Consider the following 12,075-nt stretch of genomic DNA (forward strand, 5'->3'; position numbering starts at 1 on the left):
CGACAGACACAAACTAACGGAACCCTCTAACGCCGTTAACCATCTCTCTCCTTTCCATTGTCTCTCCCAGACACACTCGCTTTCTCATATGTTTGTTACGCCCACCGCTTATACCCGGTCATTAAAGATAATGTCACCGCTCTTTCCCGGTTCTACACGGAGTTTCGATTTGACCGCGGTTGAAATCATTACAAAAGGACCTGCTTTTCTCGGTTTTGACCCCTCTCTCTAAACCTACCCTCTCTCTTTCTCTCTCGTTCTCTCTGTCTCTCGCTCCATTCATTCCTTTCTCCTCCACTAAGTTAATTCCGGAGAGAACATTTACATTTGATTATACTCGACATATACATACACGGATTTGTGTGTATAGTCAGGGTTTTAAGTAGAGTTGTGGGTGTTTATAATGTTATAAGAGATCTGTGGCGATTGTGAATTGAAATGACGAGTACCGAGGTTTTAAGTAAAGGAGCTAATAATCCACGTGGAGCGAGCTTGTATAATGATCGAAACGACGTCGGAGCTGCTCCGGCGAATTCCGGCGGCGGAAAAGGTAAATTCCGGTTGTTTTCCGGCGACGGAGATAGGGATCTGGTAGCTTATATGTTTGTTCGTGTTTTTGTAGGTGTAGTTGATGCTGATACAGCTTTGTATACGGAGTTATGGAAGGCTTGTGCTGGTCCGCTTGTTACTGTGCCTCGTCAACATGAGCTCGTGTATTATTTCCCTCAAGGTCACATTGAACAGGTTTATTTCTCTCTATGCTGATATTATTTGTGTATTATTAAAGTTTATGCTAGTTAAAGTGTAGTTTCATAATGATTTCTCTGTGTGTTACCAAATTGGCTGTTACTTTAGGACTTTAATTTTTATAGTAACTAAAATATGGATTTGAAGCGCGAAGTTTTTGTAGTAATTTTTTAGATTGAATATATAGATTGTTTATTTAATTATTAAGTGTTTTGCTGTTTTTTTTTTTTTTTGTTTATTGCAAAAGTAATATGTAGGATTTATGTGTGTATGTGTTGATTAGCTTATAAGTTCCTTGGTTATGCTTGTTGGGTTTGAGTAGGTGGAAGCTTCGACTAATCAGGTGGCAGAACAGCAGATGCCGATGTATAATCTTCCCTCCAAGATATTGTGTAGAGTTGTTAATGTTAACTTAAAGGTATGAGGGAGGTTGCTGGGTTTAAAAATCTATTATTACAATTTTATTTTAGAATGATGATGATCTAGCTCATATGTAAAGTATGTAGTTTCTGCCTTTACTAAAATAATTTGTTGTACTTGTTTGTTTGATTATTAGGCTGAGCCGGACACGGATGAGGTGTTTGCACAAGTGACTTTAATGCCTGAACCAAATGTATGTTTAAACTTTCATAGTCACTAGAAGATGTACATAATTATCAGGGATTAATGTGCAAAGTTAAGTTGATATTTGTATGTATACTTGTGTAATGCCAGCAAGATGAGAATACTGCGAGGAAGGATCCCGTGCCTCCACCCCAGCCTCATTTTAATGTACATTCCTTTTGCAAGACCCTCACCGCATCTGATACAAGCACTCACGGAGGGTTCTCAGTGTTGAGACGGCATGCTGATGAATGCTTACCCCCATTGGTCAGTATTCTTAGTCAGAGATAGTTGAAACTTGAATTTTGTCCTTGCTTGTTTCTGAATTATAAATTAATACACGTTTATACAGGACATGACACGACAACCCCCAACACAAGAGTTAGTGGCGAAAGATCTACACGGGAATGAGTGGCGTTTTAGACATATATTTCGGGGTATGAAATAATTATAACTGACAATTTGTTATAATATGTCATTCACATATACTTCAATGACCAAAGTGTTTGAATATTTCAGGACAACCAAGGAGACACTTGCTTCAGAGTGGGTGGAGTGTCTTTGTTAGCTCAAAAAGGCTGGTTGCTGGGGATGCTTTCATTTTCCTTAGGTTTGCAAAATTGTGCATGTTCCAGAATATAGGATTTCACTAAGTTACTCTATTATTATCTGAAACAAGGAAAGTGGTACTTTCAGGGGTGAGAATGGAGACCTTCGTGTTGGTGTAAGGCGTGCTCTAAGACAGCAGACTAATGTACCATCATCAGTCATATCAAGTCATAGCATGCATCTCGGGGTCCTTGCAACAGCTTGGCATGCAATCCAGACGGGAACAATGTTTACAGTCTATTACAAACCCAGGCAAGTGATATAATATATAATCATGGGGTAATTGAAATATCACAATTTATTGATCATAGAACTGCCTTGTAAATAGTTAAGTTGCAAACTTTATAAGTTAAGGATGTTCCCTTGTTGAAATAAGTCATGATGGTGATCTTGCTTTTCGATGATATATTCAAATGTCTGGTTTGGGCCCAAACTATTCGCTAACAAACTCCCACTATAGTACCAACTACCAAGTGGTTCAGTAACTTAACTTTTATCTCTTTACGACGTTTCCATTAATACCCACTTGCGTTTACTCTTTGACAGGACCAGCCCTTCAGAGTTTATTGTTCCTTATGATCAATATATGGAGTCCGTTAAAAGCAATTATTCAATTGGAATGAGATTTAAAATGAGATTTGAAGGAGAAGAAGCTCCGGAGCAGAGGTAGGACAATGCCTATTTGCACAACACAAAGTGATTTCATTATCATCTCATGAATTTTATCACTTTAGGTGATTTCACATGGAATTGTTTACTATTGCAGATTTACTGGAACCATAGTTGGAACTGAAGAGGCTGATCCCAAAAGCTGGCCGGGATCTATGTGGAGATTTCTCAAAGTATGTGTATATCTTATGAAATCATGCTCTACCTTTTCTCATTTTTCTCTAGCATCGCAAATAAACAAACTTCTATTCTGTTTTTAAGGTGCGATGGGATGAAACTTCCAGTATTCCTCGACCTGACACAGTATCTCCTTGGAAAATTGAGCCTGCTCTTTCCCCTCCAGCACTAAATCCACTACCAGTGCCAAGACAAAAAAGACCTCGATCAAACTTGCTGCCTTATTCTCCAGACTCATCTGTTCTCACAAGGGAAGGTACGTGTCTTTCATTATCATGCTGTACTCTTAAATGAATTTCTTTTAAAGTTTTATCTGCAGCATGGTCCTAAAAATATCTACCTTATGTTTCAGGCTCATCAAAAGTAGCCACAGATCCTTTGCCTTCAATTGGGTTCTCAAGGGTTTTGCAAGTTCAAGAAATATCGACCTTGGGGGGCAATTTTGCTGAGAGTATTGAGTCGGATTTATCTGATAAGCCAGTGGTATGGCCACGGTCCACAGATGATGAGAAGACTGATGTCCCTACTTCACAAAGATATAGGTCTGAAAAATGGTCACCTTTAGGCAGGGGTGAATCGTCCTTCACTGATCTGCTATCAGGTTTTGGAAGTCAAACCAATTCCTCCCACGATCTGGTTGTTCCTTCTAGTGTTCAAACGACAGCTACTGCAAACTCAAAAAAACTTCAATTGCATGAGGAAGAAGGCAATTTTAATTCAGTTTCAAGTCGCTGGCCGATGATGTCATCCAATCTTTCACTGAACCTAGGTTCTGGCTCTAATGGCCATATGCAAGGTAGTGATGCTTATCAGACACGGCGGGACACTAGATATGGTAACTATAACAATTGTCTCGTGCAACCAGGCCATATGGGTGACCAAAATCAAGGGTTGATGCCTCCACCGCATTCATATTATCATTCGATGCCTGTTCATTCAAGAGAGGCGATGCCAAGATCCTCACCGACGGGGCAAGAGGCAAATAAGCCGAAAGACAGAAATTGTAAGCTCTTTGGTATACCTCTAGTGAGCAGTACTGTTACCACGGAGACTGTAGCGGCACAGAGAAATACTATGATAGAGGCAGCAGGGGATATGCATTTAGGCTTGCAACCACATCGCTCACCTATCTTTGAATCGGATAAATGGTCTGAACATTTGAAGGGTTCGAAAGTGGCAATTAACTCAATTGCCCATGATGAACAGGAGAAATCTCTTCCCTCCTGTCAGCCAACAGTCAAAGATGGTCAAAGCAAAGTCCCTGGAGGTTCAACAAGGAGCTGTACTAAGGTTATAGCTTGTGTAAATACATAATTTTACACTTCACTGCAGCTATATTGTATGCTTTTGAGGCTTACAAAAGTTAATTTCAGGTACATAAGCAGGGCATTGCCCTTGGTCGATCTGTGGACCTTGCGAAGTTTGACAACTATGATGAGCTAATTGCTGAATTGGACCAGCTTTTCGAGTTTGATGGAGAACTGAAGGCTCGCAAAAAAAGTTGGTTGGTAGTCTATACTGATGATGAGGGTGATATGATGCTTGTTGGAGATGATCCATGGCAGTAAGGACCCTGTCCCATTTTTTGTGTCTGTATTACATACTGTGTCTTCTGAGAGACCTTGCTTTCTTGTTTAAACGATGATTTCCATGTTTTAATTTTGGGTTTAAATGCAGGGAATTTTGTGGTATGGTCCGTAAAATATACATTTATACCAGAGAGGAGATCCAGCGAATGAATCCAGGAGCCCTGAATCCCAAAGGTGAGGAAAGTTCTTCAGTGGCCGCAGAAGGAGTAGATGCAACAGAAGTCAAGAATTTACTCCCTTCATTTAATTATGAAGATTCGGATGTTTAAGTCCATATATAGGTATGTGCTGACATGTTTATAACCAAGTAGTTCTCGCATGGTGCCTTTTCAGTTCTCTAAATCGAGTAAACATTGAGGGGGAGTTTATTTTATAGGTGGTGTCGGGTTTAGAAAGATTCTCCATCAGCTATTGGAGTCTGGAGATTGAGATCTGCAGTGCATGGAAAGCTTTTGGTTGGATGATTTCCCGTGGAGCAGGCGAAAGTTTTGGTGCTTCACAATTTTGGAAGGTTTTTGAAGCTACTATTATATGGGTTCGTTTGATATATAACCACTAATGGTTGTTTCTTGTGTACCATTATTTGAAGTAAAGCAATCTGATAACTGCCTTGTGCCCTTCTCATGCTCACCCTTGTACAGCCTCCCTACTATGCATGTAAGTAAGAAGATATTAGTTGCGTTAATGGATACTTGAGTAGAGCTTGTATATATATATAATACATACTTTCATATTTGGCAGTACTTGTAAGGGAGATCTGTAGCTTAATTGCAGTACTAGTGTCGAAGGGCCCATTTTCTTCACTGGAGTTCTTACTCCTGAACATTCTTTTGTTCAACCTGTTATGTATTGCTTTAGCAGAATCTTGTACTGGAAGTGGAAGAAGAAGGATCTGAATTGGAAAAAAAAATTATATTAGTTGATGTTTTTATGATATTTTTCTTTTGAGTTAAATTACTATATGGAGTTATGAACGGAGTGGAGTGGAACCAAAGTCGAAAGATTGAGAAGAATTGAGAATATGAAAGTTCTAACCTGACTTCAACCATAAAATAAGCTTAGATGCGGAGCAGCACCGAAAGAGGTGACTGAATATATAAAAAAAGATGTATTTAACTTACAATGTATATTAATTTTAAGGATAGTAATTTTTGTGTCCAGCCCAAATATCAACGATTGTGTGGTAAGGATGAAATAAAATATATTTTAAGTCTGGACCAAGTAGCTGTTCGGTTGCTCCGTCTCTTGCTGCAAGCAAGTTTTTATAGTTTTCGGAAATCTTGTTTTGTTTTTTAAAGCGGTGGGAAATGAATATTTGGTCGGATCCTAAAATTATTTTTTATACAAACAATACCCAATTTACAAATCCAGAAATTAGGACTTTTGATCTCAGCTAAACACCACCTACACAATGGGTTTACAGTTTACACTGCCCTGACCAGCCGGTATATATCTTTATTTATTTATTGTATTCCCACCACTTGTAGTATTAGTCATGTTAATTTGGGGTTTTCTTTGTCAAGCACGATGGGTGACTACAATAGCCCAGTTTAATATTCTCATGTGAGAAGCTACTACAAAATTTCTGGGGATATTTTCTCATAGCAAGGAACAGAGCAACATTCAAAGTATACTAATAGTCCAGTCTAAATACCCGTGATGGTAGATTCGGATGTGCCGTGAGTTGGAAGGTCCTTTCCTTGGAGATGCAAGTAACTTCAATCATAAAATAAAGATCTTTCACTTGGGGAACCTACTACCAAATTTGCATTGCATAAAAATAGTTCAAACATAGAAACATTTTTAAATTAAAGCTACAAGCATAATTTAGTGCTTCGAAAAGTTGTAAACATCAAATGTAACTTTGAAGAAAGAACTAGGTGAAACACAGAGTTTGATGCCAATTTAAACTGAACTACAGAATCTAGGTGGTGTTAAAACTATGATATCTTGGCTGGATGATGCCATTGAGGTGATCTTTCCGCTACGAGGGTACACCTAGGGCAGACCATGGTAGCCAGCTGAATCCAAGAGTACGGCTTTGATATGATCTGGATGGACATCTTGTCCTTCCTTGCATTGCTGGCAAATAAAAGACATAATAACCATTCAAAATTTGTATCTTGCAGAAACTGATTGATTAAAATAACGCTAAATGACCTAGAAACATGGAGAGGTGGTCATGTGAAGTGTGATTTAAAATTACCTCAGCGCGGAAGATATCCAAGGCGAACCCATTGAAGCAGCTAATGACAGCTTGTTGGATATCTAGCCCAAGAGTGTCCAGAGCTCTCATTGTTGAGAGCAGGAGACCAGGCCTTCGGTTACAGAACATATGGATATTCACAGCTCTCCCTTCTCTCAGCCTTACTTCAACCTTACAATTTAGAAAAAGGAAGACGTGTTAAAAATTAAACTAGTTGATTATGTGAACTTAGATTCTAGCTATAGACATCATCATACACACATATACAGTGAGAGATATAATAAGGACAGATTAATGTATACCCTTGCAGGCTGTCCAGTTGGGCTTGGCAATGAGCTTGGACAGAGTTCTTCCTTGATATGGTGTGGTATGGTAGGTGCAGTGGGCGTCAAAGGATAAAAGCTTGTGGACTGTGTCACTGAAGAGCCAGAAGGTGTCGCCTCCAGTTCATTGTGCAGGTCATTGATTTTCTGCAGAAGTTCCTTCAAATACTCTATTGCATCCCCAAGAATTGAGGCCCTGTCCATCTAAACACACAGAATATTACCTCATCATAATTGCGATCATCATGTAACTTCATTTTAGGAAATACATCACAAATTATGAACCACATAAAAATTTCTCCAAATGAATTTCAATTATACAAGTGGCAGAAGTGTCTACTCAAAACAAGCATATAATATAATTGAGAATTACAACCTCCTACAGACATTACTGGTATAGATGTGAAATTATTGTTCTTGTTCCTGATAGTTGATTCATCATATGTATTTATTACAGTTCACGGTGTAACTTTGTTGAATATCGTTATGATGTGAAGATCCCTAGTGCAAGTTGACGCGCAATCATACACCACATAAAAAGAAAAACTGTTACTACTCACTACTCAGCAACGAATTGACAGGAGCAGCTCATATTAATTCCTAGCATATTGACCATAAGAGCTTATATCAAGATGCACCTTTATTACAGTTAGTTGAAGGGGGGAAAAAAAATATCAAACCTCAATATATAGTATATATACAGTGTACTCAGTTTTAGTTTGCTGACACTGGTCTAAAGTTGTGGTAATTTTGTTATCCACCACCCAAAATTCCCGTGAGTAAATTTAATGCTATCATTTGGCTCTGATTTACTATCACTTAGAACAATCAACGATCTCATCGATCTCATGCAACATGTTTCCAATAAAACAAAAAGAAACAAACTACAAGCAAGAAAAACAATAAATCATTCCCAAAAGTTAAAACATACTAATAACGCACAATGTAATTCACGAGAAATAGATTTGCAGAAATTCTTACCTTGCTGATATTCGGAACAACAGACCTCAGCATGTAAAGCCTATCATTGAGCTTCTTCCTACGTCGCCTTTCCGCCATCAAATTCTTAGCTGGAAGTCCTTTCTTCTTCCCTTTCTGATTTCCATTAGTCACAGTGCTAGTCCCATTTGAACTGTTCCCACCATTTTTCTCACTCTCATCCAGCTTAGTATTCTCAGTGAACTCATCGGAATCATAATTCAAACCTGACCCATCAAAGCTAACATTATCCAGATCATCCCCAAAGCTACTCTTCCTCTTCTTGTCATTGATTCCACTCATTATCCTCTTCCCATCATACCCTCCAAGACCACCTAAAAACCCCAAATTACCACCACCATCTCCCAAATTCTTCCTCTGAGCAGCTCTCTTCTGAAACAAAGTAGGCTGTGCTCCAACAGAAGCAAAGTTATCAAGTGGTTTCAACAACTTAGACCTATTCAAGAACAGATTAGAATTCCCACTCCCATTACTCCCTATCTCAAACCCTTGAAACCCTTGAGACCCAAAACCACTCCCACCATTCTCAGTGAGTTGAAGCAACTGGGTAGTAGAAAAATGAGCCTCAGAGCTCAAATTCGAAGTATCCACATGAGGGTTTTGAGAATTCAAGTTATTAAAGTCAGTCAAAATCCCACTCCCCCTATTCAAAGAACTCAAATTTTGGTTTTCAAGAAACACATTCTGAGAACACATACCAAAACCATTACTCTCCATAGGATTCAAGATCAAATTACTGCTGGGTTTTGGTGGTAAAAAGTAATTTACCTGCTGAGAGGGGTCAAGATTGTTGAAAGCTGAAGATGGTGAGCAAGAAGATGAAGAATCAAGTGGCTGTAGTAAAAAAGTACTTGTATCAACTTCATTGAAATTTGAAGTGAAGCCCATGTTGTTATTGCTGTTTGATAAGTACCAGTCTTCTTCACCAACTTCAAGCATTGATTTGAACGAAGAAATTGAACCCAACTCATCTCTGTTACTGACCAACCCACCATTGTTGTTATTGCCATTGTTGTTGTTCCATGAAGCCTCATTTTCTTTTCTACCCTCCATCCACACCACACTATTAGATAACATCCTCTCTCTCTTTCTGTGTCTTGGAATATAATGGGAGTGAATATATATAACGAGGGGGAGAGAGAGAGAGAGAGAGAGAGAGAGAGAGATGATGACAGGGACGTTAAAGAAAAAAAATATGGAGAAAGGCGTTGCAGAAAGATAAGGGAATAGCTTTTGATGATGGCTTTACACACACACTTTGTGGGTGTTTGGGTTGGACTTATAAGTCCAGCTTCTGGATTATAAGTTAGGAGCACTTATTCGTACCGTTTGTGTAATAAGTCAAGAAGCACTTATAAAAAGCTAGGAATGCTAGCTTTTGTTTCAGGGCTTCTACTTATTTCCCAAACACTTTAATCACTTATAAGTCTTGTCTTGCTTCCAACTTCTACTCCACTTATTTATTTTAAGCCAGAAGCACTTATTTTAAGCCCACCCAAACGGCCCCTTTTATATCGTAGCTGCAACAAAACGTTACTTACACACACTCAGACACACATACTAATTATAACTGTGTAACGTAAGTGAGTTGTGTAATTACATTGCCGCTATATATGGAACTTTGTTTATGTTCTCATGGCTTTTGTGTTTTGATACACGTAATGTGAAGACAAGTTTGACACTCAATATCATGGTGTTGCCCATCACTCATTTAATCAAATTTATCAAGATTCGATTTTAAATTTTTATTTATTTATTATAGCTTGTTTTAAATTAATAATAAAATAAATTTTATGATATTTCAATTAATAATACATTCATTCGTTCTGATTAATGTTTAACTGTCTGATTAATATTTGAACTATGCTTTCATGATTCATCGGTTAACTTTGGTTTGTACTTTTTTTAACACAGCTCGATGCTCGTTTCCTAAATTTGGGTGTCATATGTAGCTTTGGATTTTTGCTAATCAGTACAATTATTACTTGCGGTTTGCTGAGCAAAACACTCGTTTCAGCGTAATTATTAGGTTTCCTACTTTAACGACCTGTCTGTCTATCTAAATTAGACTTATATATTTCATCATCGTCATAAATTTTTATAAATAACTTGAATAGTACTTCCTCCCATTTCTTATCGTTTGGGTTGGGCACGGAGGTTAAGAAATATGTATAAAGCAGTGGAAAAGAGAAAGAAAAGTGGGTGAAGTGCTGGGATCCATTGATTTTTAATGTATAAAAAGAAGATAGGGGAGTAAAAGTAGTGTGAAAAAGAAAGAAAAGTGAAGAAGTGGTGGCACTCATTAATTATTTTGGGTAAGTTTTGAAATGTAAAGAATTAGATGAGACACCCCAAAAAGGAAAGCGTAAAGAAATGGAAGTGACGGATGGAGTAGTATTTAGCGATAATTTATTGAAACTCTTGTGCAGTTTATTTTAACAGAATTATATTGTTTTTATTTCATAATTTTACAAAGTGTACTCCCTCCGTCTCAATTTATAGGTCCATTTTGGGAAAAAAAATTGTCTCAAAACACTTGTCCCTCTCTTCTTTCAATACAAATTTATCTACATATTAATTGTGACTTTTTTGAAACTCAACATTATTTTCATTTCTCAATGCACTAAATCCCTATATTTATTGTGATTTTTTTGAAACTCAACTATATTCTCACTTATCAATACATTAATTAATGATACATGAGATAAGATTCTATCTAACCAACTTTTTTCTTAATATGCGTGTTTATTCCAAAATGGACTTATAAATTGAGACGGAGGGAGTAGTATTTTAACTTTTAACGGTTTTTCTATGGTGTGTCCGTGGGCACATGCTAAGCGCGGAAAATTTTGTGCTTAGATCATTTTGATTGACTCCTATCTCATGATAATGGTGGACCCCCTGCAAATACACTAACCACACCAATCAAAATCTCCTAAATACAAAAATTTCCACGCTTTCCACGCTTAGCATGTGCCCATGGGCACACACTAGCCAAACCGAACTTTTAATATACTCCACTACTGATTAACTTAAATTAAATACGTTGCACCGTTAGTTATGTACTTATTTAATTATGTGCATGTAACAGTTTTTCAGGCCGAGGTAGCATGTAATGATACAGCATGGGTCCCCCTCCAAGCCAAGACAAGCCAGTTTTTTTAATCAGCCCAAATACTGGACGCATGACAATTTACGACGCACTACCTCTCTTTTAGATGAGTTAGTTGATTTTGCGCACATAACTTTAGCTGCATTAATCGCCTAATCCTAAAATTTAATTTTTTGATTTTTTTTTGTTAACAAAAATTTCATATCTAAATTTTTATTTGCAGAAACAAAATTTTAAAAACAAATAATGTAGCTATGCGGTCAATAGACCTTAAAGTGTATGCCCGAACTCAACGAGCTCATCTAATTTGAGATGGAGGGAGTATTATACTTCCCCGTCCGGTTCAATTATTTATATCAGACTCACGCGTATTTTAATCTATTTTTATAAAAGATAGTTTGATGATTTATTTTGATATTTTTTAATATTACAACAAATTTTATGGCAATATTATACCTGACGTTTTAAACTTATATCAATGTAATTCTTATTTTAATTTTACATATTCGAACACATACATTTCATTTATATATACACACGCATATATATAACCGAATTCAATAAAACATAGTATTTCATTAGATCTGATTGTATTGGGATTTATAGCCTGTTTGTCTCGTTTTAAATCCCGGCCTTTAAGTCGTCTCTGACTTTAAACTAAAAAATGTTCGCTTCTACAATAAGTCATAAGTAGGTTTAAAGTACGACATAAGTTAGAAACGGGCTTAAATCCAGAAGTTTGTTCGAGGTACATTTTTACGTGACTCACATTTTCATTCTCATTATTACATTTTTAATAACTCATAAGTCATTAATAAGTCAAAATTATCCAAATAAAAATTTATTAGATAAATTTATTAGATAAGTCATAAGTCACAATGTCACATAAAGTAATCAGCTAAACGGACTCCGGTTCCTTAGCTCATCTCAGAGAAAAAAGGGTTCCCTTGGCTCGTTGCATAAAACGATTATGAAGCATTAAGGTGCTTTACCTGTAACGCACTGCACTTGGAGAGATGCTTACACCTAAACAAATAGAAA

At 37.2% G+C, this 12,075-nt stretch overlaps 2 protein-coding genes across 2 annotated transcripts; one reads left to right on the plus strand and one right to left on the minus strand.

The window, feature by feature from the left end:
* Positions 1-220: 220 nt before the first annotated feature.
* Positions 221-5,328, plus strand: LOC108195940 (auxin response factor 2B). Its single transcript, XM_017362962.2, has 15 exons — positions 221-550; positions 623-744; positions 1,070-1,165; positions 1,304-1,360; positions 1,462-1,617; positions 1,703-1,787; positions 1,870-1,960; positions 2,047-2,211; positions 2,506-2,625; positions 2,726-2,801; positions 2,890-3,061; positions 3,158-4,095; positions 4,179-4,369; positions 4,483-4,675; positions 4,771-5,328. Exons 1-14 carry the CDS (start codon positions 439-441, stop codon positions 4,661-4,663), a joined length of 2,562 nt encoding a protein of 853 aa, XP_017218451.1. The 5' UTR covers positions 221-438; the 3' UTR covers positions 4,664-4,675; positions 4,771-5,328.
* Positions 5,329-6,138: 810 nt separating this feature from the next.
* On the minus strand, positions 6,139-9,152 carry LOC108193422 (transcription factor ICE1). Its single transcript, XM_017360072.2, has 4 exons — positions 7,905-9,152; positions 6,903-7,127; positions 6,601-6,771; positions 6,139-6,476 (listed from the first exon to the last, which is right to left on the minus strand). The coding sequence occupies exons 1-4, from the start codon at positions 8,997-8,999 to the stop codon at positions 6,393-6,395; spliced, it is 1,575 nt and encodes a 524-aa protein (XP_017215561.1). The 5' UTR covers positions 9,000-9,152; the 3' UTR covers positions 6,139-6,392.
* Positions 9,153-12,075: the final 2,923 nt, after the last annotated feature.

Source organism: Daucus carota, chromosome 7 (assembly GCF_001625215.2).
Source record: "Daucus carota subsp. sativus chromosome 7, DH1 v3.0, whole genome shotgun sequence".
NCBI lineage: Eukaryota > Viridiplantae > Streptophyta > Magnoliopsida > Apiales > Apiaceae > Daucus > Daucus carota.

Excerpts from the sequence above, each read along its gene's own strand:
- LOC108195940 (XM_017362962.2), top strand. The coding sequence starts at position 439 with ATGACGAGTACCGAGGTTTTAAGTAAAGGAGCTAATAATCCACGTGGA. Across the intron at positions 3,062-3,157 it reads ATCTGTTCTCACAAGGGAAG|GCTCATCAAAAGTAGCCACA; the intron begins GTACGTGTCTTT and ends CTTATGTTTCAG. Across the intron at positions 4,096-4,178 it reads CAACAAGGAGCTGTACTAAG|GTACATAAGCAGGGCATTGC; the intron begins GTTATAGCTTGT and ends AGTTAATTTCAG.
- LOC108193422 (XM_017360072.2), bottom strand. The coding sequence starts at position 8,999 with ATGTTATCTAATAGTGTGGTGTGGATGGAGGGTAGAAAAGAAAATGAG. Across the intron at positions 6,772-6,902 it reads CAACTGGACAGCCTGCAAGG|GTTGAAGTAAGGCTGAGAGA; the intron begins GTATACATTAAT and ends CTAAATTGTAAG. Across the intron at positions 6,477-6,600 it reads TGGATATCTTCCGCGCTGAG|CAATGCAAGGAAGGACAAGA; the intron begins GTAATTTTAAAT and ends TTTATTTGCCAG.